The 17608-nt window shown below is 41.4% G+C and overlaps 1 protein-coding gene across 1 annotated transcript in view; it reads right to left on the minus strand.

The window, feature by feature from the left end:
* Window positions 1-15455, minus strand: part of LOC126281881 (tetraspanin-2A) — a 978340-nt gene extending 962885 nt beyond the window's left edge. The window contains exon 1 of the mRNA XM_049981194.1: window positions 15278-15455. Coding sequence (XP_049837151.1) covers window positions 15278-15382 — 105 coding nt within the window. The 5' untranslated portion in view covers window positions 15383-15455. The remainder of the gene's footprint in view (window positions 1-15277) is intronic.
* Window positions 15456-17608: the final 2153 nt, after the last annotated feature.

Here is a 17608-nt window from a genome sequence, read left to right on the forward strand (position 1 = left end):
TGATTTGAAATTTTACTTGCTTGTGAAACTTCCTGGCAGATTAATACTGTGCGCGGGACCGAGACTCGTACTCGGGAACTTTGCGCTTCACTGGGTAGTGCTCTACCAACTGAGCTACCCAAGAACGACTCACGATCCCTCCTCACAGTTTTACTTCCGCCAGTACCTCCTACCTTCCAAATTCCACAGGAACTCTCCTGCGAACCTTGGAGAAGTAGCACTCCTGGAAGACAGGATATTGCAGAGACATGGTTTAGCCACAGCCTGGGGGCTGTTTCCAGAATGAGCCATGTCTCTGCAATATCTGTGAGTCGTGCTTGGATAGCTCAATTGGTAGAGCACTTGTCCGCGAAAGGAAAAGTTCCCCGGTTCGAGACAGTCCAGCACACAGTTTCAATCTTCCAGGAAGTTTCGCAGGAGTGCACACTCAGCTGCAGAATGAAAATCTCATTCTGTACTTGCTTGGTTTTACTTCGTGCATGAACATGATGATCTTATTTAAGTGTTAAACATTTAAATGTTCCACTAAAAATTCGCGTGTATGATGCTCCAGTTGCTGTTACATGGAAAGTGAAAGGTCGATTATGAGACCTTAGACGTTAACATTGAACTGTTGCTGATAACCATGTACAAAAATTTTCTCGATTGAAAACCTGTTTAAGTAAGACCTAGTTCTCTTTATAAAGTTATGGTAAAGGACTTGCTGTCTTAACAGTTTCCATGCTATCACACAAATCACATTCTCAGTTTCTACTATTTAAATATGATGAAATACTCGAGCTTCTATAATTGGTGTTCTAACACTTTTCGGTATTCAATAATGAAACAGTCTTTCCTCAAGAGAGTCTGTATCCACAAGATGTTAATGTATTCCTTGAAATGTTTTATTGTTCGCAAATATCTGTTAGGAAATCTCTTGTACACAATCTTCTGGCTTCATACATATTGCAATTAGCAGGCCTATAAATCAGGTACACGTCTACGAAGTCCTGATTAGAATACGTTTTTGGCAGAAATATACTGTGCAAACTAGTCGAATAAGAATACCATGGAGCAGGCGTCATGCCCTTGATTGGAAGTCAGACACAAAAAGTCGCTCTCAAGAAGATCTCACAAAAGCACACTTGTTCTGTGCCACCGTCTCAGAAAGAGCCGTTTTGGTTCTTGGTACTGTGAGGGATTCAGTACACTCTAAAAATAGTACAATGAGAACAGTAGAAAAAGCTTCTGCTACTGATTGTGTTCTCATTACCAAACGGATTTTTTTATTTGTTATTACCACGATAACTAAGACAAACATAAGACAAACATAAGTGCTATGGGTTGAAGTGACATGCACAATTTTTGTTTCCAAAAACTTCCGCAGGAATAATTAACTACCGCTTTGCTGTCTGTCGCCATGATACATGAAGTGTATCATCGTCATTTCGCAGAAAGCAAACACTGCCCATATTTTACGGACCTTACATGAGCTTTATCCATAACGACAGGATGATTTAGTATGAAGTCCTCAGAAAATAATACTTATATTTCATCCACAAAAGGCAATTTTAGTTAATCTCACGTACCGAAAACTAACAAAACAATGTCTACCAATATATGGACTGGGATTGACAAAAAAGTTAAAGTGAAATACATTTTTGATGCGAACCGAACAGGTGGTTAATGATATTGTAAAACTCCCGTTTAGGAAAAGAACGGCGAGCTTCAGCACAAAAGGGATAAGGCCACAACAATACATTATCTCTTTCAACGTAAATACGGCAGGGACCGAGGGTAAGCGGCTGGATGTCATTAACAGGGCTAGGCTGCGACCCAGCAAGAAAAATTAAATTGTATTCAACTCTAGTGAGACGGCTATTTGCTGTAGCTGTACTTGGCGAAACAGATGCGACGTCGTGGGGATATCCCTATTATATAAAAGCATTTTGAGACCTAAAATTTCTATCTCTCTCTCATCTTGCGGTGTACTGCGCAAGTGTGTGGAAATAAGCGAAGACATTTAGAGTTTGCTTTTTGCGAAATGACGATGATACACTTCATGTATCATGGCGACAGACAGCAAAGCGGTAGTTAATTATTCCTGCGGAAGTTTTTGGAAACAAAAATTGTGCATGTCACTTCAACCCATAGCAAGTGTGTAATAGCCATTGTTTCGACTAGGGAAAAAATAACGTTCTACTGAATGCAGGAAAGTTGCGACTGAGTGAATTCAGTCAAGGCCAGCATGGAGACAACACCGTTGCAGATGCCACTTTTTAAAGTAGCATTGCCCATTAGGCCACAGTAAATGTTGAGTGTAGATTTTGCTCACTCCAACTGATGTACGCTTTGACCACTCAATATCAAAAGCTAGGAAACTAACCTACCCTCACATTTAGTACACAAGAGTTTTTCTTATTGGTTCAAAAAGTAAATGTATTCTCGACCAACTCAGTGCATTGACTTTTATTAACTCATACATTCTAGGTACGTGACAACAGCATTTATAATGATTTTTGTTATGATCCACACCTGATATTAGCCGCCTTACAGGGCCAGGGTCACATTTATTTAGAATGTCTGTTTGAGAACCTGGGCTTGAGAAGACAGTTCAGATGTTTTGTCCATTTGTGCGCTAAGCGGTCAGCTAAGTTTGCACCTATTAGCACACTCGCTGTGCAGATACAAAGGTCGGACATATGGCAACACTTAACTGAAGAAACCAAAACGGAAAAGAAAAAATACCTGCAAAACCAAGTTGGAAATCTGGAAACAAAAAGATAGAAATGTAACAAATATGAAACAGCAAAAAAACTGTAGGTAAGAAATTTTTAAAAATATTACCATGTAGTTATGTGAACAGTTTTGTTTCTCTTTAAGTCCTCTGCCCATTCGTCAGAGATTTCTCACTCATTAGGTGACACTAAGCATAAAGGGACACCGATAAATATAAAGCTTAATTCTTGAAATCTCTCCCAAGGTAACATTAATGAATGGGTCAACAAGGGTTTTGTACTTCAGCGATACTTTTTAATTTATATTTAGACGACATTGTGAAGGATATGAAACAACGACTCGTAAAATGTAAGGTAGAGGACAGTTTCTAAGGAAGAAGTTGTACCGACTGTTATGACTGTTGACGATGAGATCCTAGTTGTAGCTGATGAATATAACATACAGAGAGCGCTATATGAATTACACAACAGGAAGTAAAATAATTTAAACATAACGACAAATAAAGTCACGTCCGTGACATTCCAAGGCATACAATCTTCCAGATACAATTCGTACTAGAAATCAAAGATACAGCAAAAGGTAATACAACAAGGTAATACCTTCAGGTTCTTGGGTTGTGAGATACTATATTCCGGCAAAGTTGATAACAATATAAAGATTCAGAGAATTCGTATGATGTGTGGCACCATAAAACAACATTCTGCATAAAAGTATGAAAGGACAGAATGTTAAAATTTGATGGAACTGTGGCAGCCCCTGTGCACCACGGGGAAGTGAGAACAGGATTATAAAGTCTAAAACACGTAATCCCAGCAACTGAGACGATATTTTTGAGAATACTCCAGGAAAAGTGGCAGATTACAAAGATGGAACCATCCGGGAGGAATTTCGAAATTTACAACTTGAATGGAAAGTTTAAAGAACAGAGAAAAGAATGGAATTGACATATATGTTATGATCCCATGAACACGTTGCAAGTTTTCATGGATGATAGAGAAGTTTAAATGTATCAATTTTGACCAAGGGACACTGATATGGAAATGACCGTGTCGGAAGTTAGAAACAAAACTATTCTGCTACCTCTGCGAGTCGACCTCTTCTACTGCACGCCCTTTGCTTTCCATATTTTGGGAGGAGATAGTATGGTCTAAATCAAGAAAAAAATACTTTTAAACATGGGCTCTGAAATGCATCCCTTAACAGCTACGAGCACATGATCGTCTTCGCCACTGTGAAACGCACTTCTGATCAACAGGTTCTCATAGCTCGCAATGTATGCATTTTTTACCAGAATTTTTTTCTCGTTTTGATTCTCACTACCAAAATAAGGAAAACAAGGAGCTTGCAGTAGAAGAGATATCAGAACGATTTTCGCTTATAACTTTTAACTCGGTCGTTTCCAGACAACTGTTGTTTCTACGGAATGGTATTTGTAGTCCTCGTTTCTTCAAAATGTTCCTCACCCTGTGGGAATTTTTATTGCTGTGTTTTAGTGTACGACATCTTGTGTTTTTTTGTACGACGTTCCTGGTTTCCGAGTTACCTGTGTCATGTGTTGGTGTTCCTGCCTCTTCTTTGTGGCTGGTAATTTATCAATCATTATTCGGCTAAGTGAGTGGAAGACTTAAAAATTTTGAAAGGTTCCTGGTATAAGACAATGCACGTATGAAGGAAGTCACTCACAAGACACAAACCTGACTATACCTGGAATACTCTTCCAGTTTTCGAAGTTCCTATCGGATAGGCATGGCAACAGATACCAAACGAGTTCAGAGAAGCGCTGCCCGTACCATAACAGGCCTGCTTAACCAATGCGAAAATGTAGGGTAATAGCTGACAAACACGGCATCACCTGGGTATTGGTTCAAATGTCGCTGAGCACTATGGGACTTAACATCTGAGGTCATCAGTACCCTAGAACTTAGAACTACTTAAACCTAACTAACCTAAGGACATCACACACATCCATGCCCGACGCAAGATTCGAACCTGCGACCGTAGCGGTCGAGCGGTTCCAGACTAAACCGCCTAGAACTGCTTTGTCACAGCGGCCGACTAATTTATCTAGGGTTTCTACTTTTTGAATTTCTTTTTATTTTGTTGCTATTTACTATTTGCACATTGCGCTCATTCTCTCTGAGTATCTGGTGTGTCGTGTTTACTTCCTGTGTGCAGGTGAGTTTGTCCATTGAAGGTCTGTCGAGCCTGAGTAGCGTGTACTGTGATGTAACGATTGTTAATGTTGGCATGAAACCTCGTCGTTAATGTATTCGAGACATGCGCTGAAACTGGGAGACACGGCAGCCAGCACACCGTCAGAGGTGTCTGTCAAGCTCGGCTGTTTACTTGTGTGATCCGCTCAGCTAACAGGAAATGTGTCCAGTACAGACGTGCAAGGTATCACGTGACAGCTCATTTCTTTCTCAACATTTCTGGTCAACGAATACATACACCAGTGAGTAAAGTGCGATAAGTAACTAGCATGAGGAGATCGTCAAAGATATTTTCACAGAGCGATATTGAGAATTGCACTGTTACTGCCGATGTCCAACGGTGCACCTTCCATGCACACATTATAGTTACACTAGTGCCTTCTTGTACCTTTACTGTCAAAAAGAGAACCTTTTCGTTTCGCAAATAATTAAGATTAACCAATTTCTCTATGCAATTTTGATAACCATCATGACGAAACTCATCAATTGAATTTATTTTTTGTATTATTATTTATAAACAGAGCTACGCTACGTTTTGGCTCCAAAATATTGGCTGCCGATGAAAACCGTTTTGCGAGCATTCGCTAAGTCTGACAGGAATTTAAGCAATAAAATCCCGTATGAGTTGGGATCTATATGTAGTTTTTGTCGCGTGTTGAGTCATAAGTCACCTGTAATTTTATTGTGCTCTTCGCTGAAATGAGCATTATCGAGATAAGATTAGAAATATCTTCGATTGCTCAACTGCGGAAAGACTTAAACACTTACGCGCTAATAGTGACTCCGTATTGTGGTTTTGTCTCTTAAGTATTTCTTGACCAGGGTGAATTTTGTTTTATTAAGCTGTGGTCCAAGGCATATTTAAGAGCCTAATATTCCGTCTCCTGACTCTGGCAACTGCAGCGGAGGCTATAAAGACTCAGTTTGTATTTTGTCAATACAAGAACCGAATCACACGAAAGTTCCATAAACGATTTCAGTGGTTGCTGATGGCGCTGTAGTGTTGAGTGATTGTTGGAGGTTACAAGATGACTTAGAATATCTATTTGGTGTACAGAATGGGAGCCTGCTCAAAATGTTAATTAAAGCGAATGAGTAAGAAAAACGATTCCGTAATGTTTGATTACAGTGTTAATGATGTGCTGCTTGACACAATCAAGTCTACTGTATACATAGGCCCGTCACAGCAAAGTGATATGACGTGAACGAGAACGTAAGGGTGGTAGTAATTAAGACGAATGGTTGACTTCGGTTTACTTGGAGAACTCTAGGAAAATGTTGTTCCTCTATGAACGAAACATCGTATGGAAGACTGGTACGATCCATTGTTGAGTAGTTCTCGAATTTTTGGGACTCCCGCAAGGTCGTCTTAAGGGAAGACATAGAAGCAGTTCGGGAGTGTGCTGGCAAATTTCTTTCCGACAGTTTCGATCAACACGTGATTATTACTTAAATGGTTCGTAATTCAAATTCAAATCCCTGGAGGGTGGATGACGTTCTTTCCTGGAGGTTGGATGACGTTCTTTTCACGAAACATTAACGAGAAAATTTAGAGAAACGGAATTTGCTCGTAGGCACAGCGAAGAGGAAAGAAGTTAAGGCTCGTTCGGAGCCGCATAGACAATCGACTTATCCTCTTCTCATTTGCGAATGAAATATAAAAGAGAATGAATAATGCTGGTTCAATGTATCCTCCGCCGTGCACAATATTGTGGATGTAGTAGTTGGTGTACAGTGATGAGTACAACTTCCTTATACACGCACGTCTTTTTCACTCACTTCACTTGGAAGCTGTGTTTATAGCTGTTCTACTTTCATTCACGTTGTCATCGGTCTACGAGGAAAAGTCTCACCAACATATCCAAAGGCCTATACATTCTTCCTTCTGTGGTCACTAATTTTCTCGTCCACTTGCAAGGCGGTCCATCAAGCATCAGCGTTTTAACCGAGCAAAGCGTTTATCTTATCAACAGTGCAGAATACTGGAATATGATGCACAGTGTCCATAATTAAAGTTCAGTTTTCAAAACGCTGTAGAAAGAGAAGCACAACTCCGACTGACGTCAAGTTTGAACAGTATATTATTGACGCAGGAAGAAACGTTATGGAACAAAATAAATAAATAAATAAAGCAGAAATTTATGAACAGGCTACGCTGTAAACGTCTTCACGTAAATTCGGTTGGCTGCAAATCACAGATGACTTCCAACTGAGTTTGAGTTTGAGCTGCACATTACAGCAGCCGTACTATTCATTGGGCACGACTACGGAAGTTCCGTAGTGAAAATTTGCATCGCTGTTTGTTTGCCGGCCGCTGTATCCGAGCAGTTCTAGTCGCTTCATTCCGGAACCGTGCGACTGTTACGGTCGCAGGTTCGAATCCTACCTCGGGCATGGATGTGTGTGATGTCCTTTGGTTAGCTAGGTTTAAATAGTTCTAGGGACTTATGATCTCAGATGTTAAGTCCCTAGTGCTCAGAGCCAATTTGAGCTGTTTATTTGGTAAGCCCATCGACCATGGCAAAGTCGTATCATATCGGATGATAAAAACTGTTTTTTAATTGTCCGGAGGCCTGAAACCGCGTAAAAAGGAAAATGACATCGTCTTTTAACTGTGGCCAAATACCACATAAAAAACAAGAGGCATCTGTTTCTAACTGTCGTAAAGCTGCCGCAAAACATGTTCATTTTGTTGTCTACCGTTTTCTGCCACAAGATGAAATCGAGAAACGGCAGGTTCCACGATAGATCGTTGTATCTCGGGAATCAGGTTCAGAATGTGTTGTGCAGTGCATACCTTCAGTTCAGCTATGTTCGTAATTGGAGCTCTGAACACAACAAATTTCAGGTAATCCCAGAGTCAGAAATCACACGGACTCAGATCAGGTGACATGGACGGCCAACTGTAGGGAAATGATGGTTGATAATTCTAACATTTCCGACATGTCTCTGTAGCAGCTGCTTCAATGGATGTGCAATGCGTGGAGGAGCGTCATCTTTCATAACAATTATCCTACCCACTGAACCAGGCAGTTGAAGATTTGGGATGACGTCTCCCACTGCGTTTATCAGTTATGGCTAGTGTAACAGGACCCTCATCTCCTCGAGAACATTCGACCCCGCGCTAGATGATGACGTCATCCTGCACCACTGAGGCACCTTTGCTGAATAAAATGGTACAGATTAATGTGGGTGCGAATTTTCCGTTGTCCACATTCTGAAATTATGCGTATTCATAAGTCCTTGGAGATGGGAATGGGCTTCGTCTGTCAACAGAACGTTCTATGGCCATTCACTGTCCTCTTACATACGAGCAAGAAATTCCAGAGCGAACGCTTGCCTTGCTGGCAAGTCAGCAGGAAGCAACTCCTGGACATGGGTAATTTTGTATGGATAGCTATACAAATGATGTTTCGTAGGATTTTATGCACCGTGCTCGCTGGCACGTACAACTTCCGGGCAATTCCCTGTGCACTGCATGTTTGCACATCACCGCTCGACAGTTACTGCAGTGCTGGGACCACATCTTCAACAGACGTCGGTTCAACGATTTCTTCCCTCTATCACACTGCACTTCGAAAGCACCTGTCGTTTCGAGTTTTGTAATCATTTTCTCCAGCTCCTTAGCAGACAACGGTCCAATACCTTTTTCCATACGCCTGAGTTTTCGGAACTTCAGCAGGGCTACTGCCGCACAGTTGCCGTTCTTGTAAAAGAGCTTCACCTGTAACGCGCTACCCTTCATGGCGAAAGCCATGCTGAGCTTGTGGGACGCAAAATGAGAAACAGCCGTGTGGCGCGCTTGTTTTGCTGTGCCTATTCTGAAGCTTACAGTGCCATTTATTCGTCATACTTTCATTAATTCTTCTTTATTCGATGACGTTTCCCCATGCATCAATAATTTACTGTTCGAATGTGATGTCATTCGGAGCTTTGGTTCCCTTTCTAGAGCGTTTTGAAACTATAATTTTCATTATGGACATCCTGTACCCTACATCGTTAGAGAACTACGAGACTTTACATAAAATAGTGGCCGCCGAAATTACTAACGCACTGTTTGTCGTAGGTTATTAGGATGAAAGTAATTTTTCACTGTGAATTGTGACGTTAGGCTGTAAAATGTTTCGTCGGAAACAGCTTAGTGGCAGCGGACGAGACCTGTACTTCAACTCCCCCTGTGGGCCTTTTCTCAAGGAAAATGACATCAATCGGACAGCAGAAGCGGGGTAATACAGACATGCATGGATTCAGAAGTGTAATATTGTGAAGGTGACCAACAGTAACCTAACACATTTGATTAAGTGCGTAAACGTGAAGCACAATCTCTCTTCTTTCATCTCATTATTGACTTCTTCCACTGGAGCTCAAAAAACTCTTCAGTCGTTAACAATTCGGCCTCTGACACTGAATGAATAGCGTTTGGTGGAGCATATAGAGGTCAAAAAAATGGTCGCCAGTGATGCATCGTTATACCGTGACAGCAGTTACTTACTAGAGCTGTCAGGCGCGTTTCTTTTGTTGTGGTACTTTGACATTTTGACTAATGAGTAGTGGATTTGATCATTGTCCTACTACCGTTGTTCCTTTCATTATTTTTCAGAAACGACTAACCACCAGAGTAAACCAGCCTGCGTCTGAAAGGCGCAATAGCGAGCCTATTTCGGGCCTGACTTTCCTCGCGCCGGGAAGGAATGCACATAAAATAGCGATCTTATCCGGCGCCGAGAAACGGGGTTCCCGCACCCTTCTGCTGTTTACGACGTCATGCATTTTCATCAGAATGTAACGCCGTCGTGTGTTTTATCACCTCTCTCGAGATAAGATACCGGCTGAATCAGCAGCGCTATCTCGGCCTGCGCGCTGAGTGTCGAAATATTGAGCAAACTTTGCCTTACGTGCTCCGGAAGTTTTCCTTCAACGCCCGCAGCTTTCTCGAGCACTCTTGGACTGTTACGGCGTTCTCGCAAAGACAAAGTGGAATAATCCGTGCGGCGGGTGACGGCTCAAGTGTTCCTGTTGGCGGAACACAAATGACACGCGGACAGCACTGCCATCGTTGCTTTATTTCTGAGAAAATGACAACACGACAGAGGCTATTCTACAAATGATAATGCTGAATTTCAATACCAGCCATGAAGGAGAAAGTATTGCTATTGTTCATAAAACAGATTTCTAAATTTTGTATCACGTTTTATGAATATTAAATTAATGTCAACAGTAGTTTAAATTAATAAGGACAATAAAAATACCTGAAGAAATTTAGTATAAACATGGCAGCAACAGTGGAGTGGCGGCGCTTAAGAGCTGGTTTGGCCTTTCGTCAAGAAGAATAGGTTTTGTAGGATGGTAAGAAAATAAGATTTTCTGATTCGAGGCATGCTACTTCGGAATGGTAGGTGCGCAATTATATAATTTTAAGGAAAATTTGTAAATTGATATTACGCGCTTCCAGAGAACTTCCTGACATGAGTTCTGATGTAAAACCCGATATATATATATATATATATATATATATATATATATATATATATATATATATATATGACGTAGTAAGCGAAAACCGTTCTGATGTCAAGTGGAATATTTTATATATATATATATATATATATATATGACGTAGTAAGCGAAAACCGTTCTGATGTCAAGTGGAATACAAGGGCCGCGAGAGGTAGCCATGCGGTCTGCGCGCCTTGTGACGGTCCGAGCGGCTCCACCTGTCGGAGGTTCGAGTCCTCCTTCGGGCATGGGTGTGTGTGTGTGTTGTCCTTAGCATAAGTTAGTTTCAGTTAGGGACCGATGACCTCAGAAGTTTGTTCCCATAAGGTCTTACCACAAATTTACAAAATTTGGAATACAAGGTAGGCAAGGTGTTCAATTTCCAGAGGTGGTAGTGTGGGCAAAAAAGGAAAGATGACCCGTAAACATGGGCTATAAAATGCGTACCTGAGGAGCTATGAGCACGTCGTTTTCTTCTTTACTACGTGAAAAACATCTCCTCTGTTGAACACGTGCTCATAGCTCTTAAGAGCCTATGTTTATTAAAGGGTTTTCTTGTTTTGGTCCATACTACCACCTCCGAAGATGGCCTACCATACAGTCTTAACAACAGTACCAGTACAGGTATTCCACTGTGAGAGGTATCAGAACGTTTTTCGTTTGTAACTACCACTCGTTTGTTTCCGTTGCAGAGACTACAGGGATTGATACAATTATCATTCGACAACATCCTGCTGTGTAGCATCGTTGGCTGACATTTTCGCTTAGAGATTCTATGTAATACTTGATCAACTAAGTCCCCTCTACAACCACCAGAAGTGTGTAACATAGCTGTAAAACACCATGTAAACTTTATTGCTGCAGATGTTACCGATTTCGAGCTGATGGCCTAGTCTGAATCTGTCGCTCATGTGAAACAGTATATACATACGCTGTTATATCGGTGAGTGTATTTATTGCTCACGGTTTGACTTTCTTGTAAGTCAGCCCGAAACCACTAACCACTACAGTTATAAATTGTAAGTGAGAAAGAGAAAGTAAAAAGAAGTTATCCAATTGTCCTCAAGAAGATAAGATGTCACTACCTCGTTCATATTGATGTCGTTATAGAAAGATAACTGCCTTACTTGGACCGGCGTAGAAGACTAGAGCATAGCTGTGTTTTGTAAACCACCTGAAGTGAGTCATGGAAACAGCGGAAAAACTTGTAGGTCAGTAAATTAGTTTGTTAGTTCTGTTATGGGTGCTGACTGACGAAGAATGTGATTAGACTCACTAACACACATTCACGCACGCACGCACACACACACACACACACACACACACACACACACACACACACACACACACACACACATGACGTTTCAGTACTGAAGCTAACAAGGAGACCACGCAGCAGTAAGATATTTGGTACGTGAAATTGAATGGGAGCTCTCAGAATGACTTTGAATGGATCTCTCAGAAATTCTCGACGAAATCAGCTTTCAGGTCTCCCCACCTACCTTAATACCAAATAACAACGCCATGATGCCGACAGGAAGCGGGGCTCTGTGGTCGAATGCTCATATGAAAAGCGGGCTGTCTGGGGTCGATTCCTATCGTGGTAAGATTTTAAACTAAGGTATATGTTTCATGAACATTGTGTGTAAGGGTAAAACAGATAATGTGTAATTAATTTGTAATATTTTTGAATGTTAACCATGTTTTATAAAAGATTAGTAATTAAGAGTTTATAATTGCAATGATAATTGGTTCTTTGTGTACGATACGTAATTATAAATAAGTAGACTAATATATTTAATAAAAAACAGATATCTGTTAATTAGCATATATTTGGTGAATTTTATAGTTAAATGACGTAGACAGAACCGAAAGGAAACATGACAGCAATATGACTCGAACCAGTCTGGAGTGCTACAGATATCGTCAATAGAACGTGCACCACCGTTTAAAAGTTTGCACAGGCTGGAAGTCGGACTCATAAATGACAGGCAAACATTTTACCTGGCGAGAAAATTCGAACGTACTTTAGCATATTAAAGATGGTCGCAAAACTTCAATAGTTATTTTCTCGGGCATTTTTGAGAGTTTTATAGAACAGCCCTGAGTGACAACAATTTCAGATCTGAATGTCACAAAATTCCGACAGCCGTGTGTTCCCACTGTAAGCCATTGTTGCGACAAGAACACTGTCAGCAGGCAATCACCAAGGAGTTCCACTCACCATAATTACGAATACAGAAAAATCGCTTAAAGTCTTTATGTCCTATAAAATTTGCGTAAAAATTCTAAAATTTGGGGTATTTACAGTATATATCTATAGGGTTCCTAAGATTTTTCTTTCCTTTTTTCCACTATGTAACTCGTAGCAACTATGAAACTGGTTGAATGCTTCAATAAAAATGATATTAAATGCCTAAAATTCGCATGTTGTATATGTGTTCATAGTGTGTCTCAGAGCCTCAAACGCATGTCCTTAATTTGAATTAGGTTAGGGGCTACCGCAGATCTCGCTTCCGAAGGTTTTCGCTTGAGAACAAATATGCAGTCATAATGGCAACGCAATGGTAGCTGAAAATACAACGTTTCTATTGGTAGTTTGGGGACGCGGACAGTTCAGTATGCTAATTGTCAAATACCAACTATCTCAAGACGAAAAATCGATTGTTTTGACACTGTTTCATATTGAACGGTGTCATTTGTATTCAGCTGAAACTGCGAAAACTGTTCCTTCAGATGCTAAAGGAAGTTTAAATTTTAAAAAAATTGATTTTTCGTTGCTTAAAATGTTCACTGTACTTCAGTGTTGTTTTCATGTCAACCTCGCAAGAAACTCTGTTATTGAGTTACAAGGCGATTAGTGCAAGAGTGTCTCCGAAAACCAATCACAGCGCGAGAAACATAGCCGTCACTTAATTTCAACGGCCGCATAACAGGAATTATGGAAATTAGGAACGTGTTCGAACTTGGACCCGGACGAGCCTGCGACAACGTCTGCACAAAAAAGGACGAAAAGCGTAACGAGTTAGCAGAACAGGAAGAGGCCCGCAGCACCACCATGGCCACGAAGAAGATGGAAGAGGACCACCTTTTGTATCTGGAAAGATTGCTATAAAGTCCAGAAATCACTGACGAGAGGTATGTTTCATCAAACTACAAAAAATTGTATCTCAAATTTTCAAACTCCTTTTTCTCAAAACAGCATTTCCCAATAAATTTGTTCTCTCTCCCTCAGAATAGCTGGTACAGCAAGCGTAAGAGATTATTTTGAAGAGAAACAGGGCATGATTGGGAAAATTATTGTTCAACGTCTTTCGTCTCTTTAGAGCATTATCAGATTTTCTTCAAGAAAGAAGAAAGGAAAATATAAGTAGCCATGGGTATGTTCCTGTTTTGCACAGCTCGAAATGAAAGTATCAAGCGTCTACGAACCATCAGAAAGGACTTTACGTTTGCTGTTGTGTCCTGAAATAAGCATGCGCCAAGACTGTGCTAAACAGAGCGAGTATCGAGATAGTAGCTGTTGCCGTAAGAAGTTTATGCACGTAACATTCGCAACGTTTTTCAGCAACAACCTCGTAAATTACTGCTCGTGAAATTTGTGGAAGTTGACAGACAGTAGCATTAATCGTAATCCTAAGGTTTTTCTTAGTAATTCCGTCGAATCCATTAACCAGTGCTTCACAAACTAGTGACGCGAGTACACTTCGTCTTTCATCATGCACTTGATCACTCCCGCCTTAAATTCGGAGACCCATGATCTCACCATTGGAGCATTAATTACATTTTCTCCGTAAGCCTCGCAGATTTGTTGATGAATGGCATTTGGTTTAACGTTCTTAACATTCAGAAAACGAATCATAGATCTCAATACACACGCGGCGGGATTTTCAATCAACGATGTCACTATAAACAATAACTGCGAGCGACACACAGCACAGAGCGAGCTCGTAATGGCGTCATTTCGTTCAGCATGGACCAGAGATAGTACTGTGCTTCAGCGAAGCAGCGATTGTAGCAGTGCCGTGGAGAGAAATCGAAACGGAACTTGCTCTCCGAACTACCCTCGTATACAAGTATTATTTCGCCTGTTACTAGAGGTTCCAGGATATCTGATGATGGCAGACGCCGAAAGGCTTCGTATTGGATTAAAAAGTCGTTTTATACTGAGTCAATGACTGTTTCCATGGCGATATATCCAGCCTTGTGCAGACGATAAATATTTTTCAACATGATCGCATCCCTCGTTCGTGACGGCAATGTCAGTACGAATAAACCAATTCCGTGTAACGTATTACACGTTATTAGACGTTAAAGGAGCTTTTTCTTTTTCCTGGACGCCCCCGCCCATCCCCCTTCCCCCCCTTCATGGGACGGAATTTGTGTACGAAATGTGTCTGCATCTAGTATTATGCATTTGAAGGCGTGATAACGTGAGCAAAATGTTTGCGAATCGTCCAATTGAGGCGGGACGTGGATACTAGCCCGATATTAATCTGCTCGTATGTGGGAAGTCGCCTGAATATCACTTCCAGGCTTGTCAGCACTACGGCGCTCGTCGTTAAACCGCCGGGCGGATTTCATTTGACGTCAGCGTGCCACACCGAATCACGGGAGGTGCGTGCTAATGCTCTCGGCTGTCTGTGCGGGTCATTGAAGCGCAAGAATACTCAGGGTAGTTCATTTTCAAGGAACGGACCGAGTCTGCCTGTCCTTAGATATTCCGAATGGTGAAATCCAGTTCGTTCCTAGCTTCTGTGCTCTGGAGAAGCCTTGCAGGAGAATGGTGTCAGTTATGGTGCTATCTGCGAAGCGCTAAGAAGTTTGCTACTCTTTGGCTCGGCACTCACCCATATGATGACGTTGAAGCAGAAGAGCGTGTACTTGAGGCAGGTGATGTGTTTCTCCAGCTTGAGCGCATCGCTGGCCCGTCCGTATCCCCTGCCGTACGCCATTATCCTCGGTTTATCGCGTTGCTCAGTCGCGCGGCCGCACTGCACACACTACGCTTGTCTTCGGGAGACTGGTAGAACAGAGCGAGGCGGGAGCTGCGTCGATAAGCTATCAGCGCAGATATACCTCAGGTTCGATAGCCAGAGTCTCAACACGATACGGTTTCGTTGTTGTTGTAGTGATCTTTACCGGGAAATGCACTCGTGGTAGAAAGCGGATTCGATCCTACTTTATTTTTGTGACTTACTTGCGTGGAAACGGAGGTATTCTTGGAAGACGCTAGTCCATTGATAGCATTTACAAGAAACTTATGTCACCTTTACGACACATAGATCCGACGCCACTGTCATATCAGCGTCTTTGATTAACATACACATCATATACCATACTTCGTCTTGTCCTCGTACTTAACACCGTCTCAATGAAATCGCCTTCGATGAGGCGTTAAGGCCGGCCGGTGTGACCGAGCGGTTCTAGGCGCGTCAGTCTGGAGCCGCGAGACCGCTAGGGTCGCAGGTTCGAATCCTGCCTCAGGCATGGATGTTTGTGATGTCCTTAGGTTAGTTAGGCTAAATGGTTCAAATGGCTCTGAGCACTATGGGACTTAACATCTTATGTCATCAGTCCCCTAGAACTTAGAACTACTTAAACCTAACTAACCTAAGGACATCACACACATCTGTGCCCGAGACGGGATTCGAACCTGCGACCGCAACAGTCACGCGGTTCCGGACTGAAGCGCCTAGAACCGCACGGCCACCACGGCCGGCAGGTTCGTTAGGTTTAAGTAGCTCTAAGTTCTACGGGACTGATGACCTCAGATGTTAAGTCCCTTAGTGCTCAGAGCCATTTGAACCATTTGAGGCGTTAAACATCAAACTGCCTTAATTTTCGTACTTCCCACAATGCGACTACCTTTGGAGTAATAATCAATGACGTTTCCTGACATTGCTGCACTTGTTCTAGAATGACTCTATGTTCTACCACTAGTGTGGTTGGTTTCTCTTGAAACTTAACGTTAGTAGCTACTGTTTAATAACTTGAAAGTCCTTTGAACAATTCAACGTAGATGTATACACAAAAAAATTTTCGCTGACAACCTAATTCTTCTATGGGACCTATTTTAACATAAGGCACTAAAAATTAAAAAAGCTTTTTTATTTTACTCCTTGTAGAACATTTCCCATTAGGTCAAACTGTTTTTTTCATGTGGATATTAAATTGCGCATTAAATACTGTTTCATTTCTAAAGGGCTTAAAAATTTAACTCGTTGTTAACTTTGGTTTTTCTATGTTTTGTGAAGTCAGACAAATTTTGTCGAAACGCTCAGTGGGAACACATAGGTCTGTATACGTCCAAGCTTTATTTCATACGGGATACCATTAAATTCAGAGAATATAAGCAAGAATCCTAAAGCAAAATGGCGCCAGTAAAAATAAGAAGAAACTGAGAAAGCTTTCATCACTGGAAGTACATATTCAGCATACAGAAATGTGAAAACAGTTTTCGGAGAATTTAAAAAGAAAGGCGACAACATAAAGTGTGTAAGAGGAATCCGACCGTTAAACGCAGAGGTTAAGGTTGATTGGAGAAAAAACTACACTCAGGGCCTCTGCGAGGCGGAGGGACTGCTTGACAACTTAATAGAAGGCGAACTGCATTTCATTTCGAAGAGCAGACGTATTAGACTTTAACAGAGAGTTGGGCGATTTTCCATCAAGCAAGGTAGGAGTGAGTGACAACGGTCGTTTGGAATTTCTGAACGATCTTTGAGGTTCGTGTGGCGACGTACTATCGATCATTCGGAAAAATACCATCAATACAATCTGGCCTCTCGTGAAGCTGACCTTTTATATAAAGAAAGCTATGGGAAATAAAGGAGAGTTTCTGGAATGGGATTAATACTCTAGGTGGAATGATATTGCTGATAAGATTGACTCTTGGCATTGCTACATATTGTGGAAGTGTATTAGAAAATTGTCCTGTTGATTGGAGTAAACACGCTACTGAGCCCAGACTAGAAACTGAGTGTAAGCTAAAGAAAGACAAAAGGAGCAGCAGAAATAAGGTTGTTCAAACAGATTTAGGGATTGCAGCCCGTCATTATAAACTTCATTTCACGGTATTTCAACTGGACATCGTCCAGTCACCTTCAGGTGAGCCATCGAAGACTACGATGGCTTACCTGAAGGTGACTTACAGATATCCAGTTGAAACATAGTAGAAG

The sequence above is a fragment of the Schistocerca gregaria genome, chromosome 7 (assembly GCF_023897955.1).
Source record: "Schistocerca gregaria isolate iqSchGreg1 chromosome 7, iqSchGreg1.2, whole genome shotgun sequence".
In the NCBI taxonomy this organism is placed as follows: Eukaryota; Metazoa; Arthropoda; class Insecta; order Orthoptera; family Acrididae; genus Schistocerca; species Schistocerca gregaria.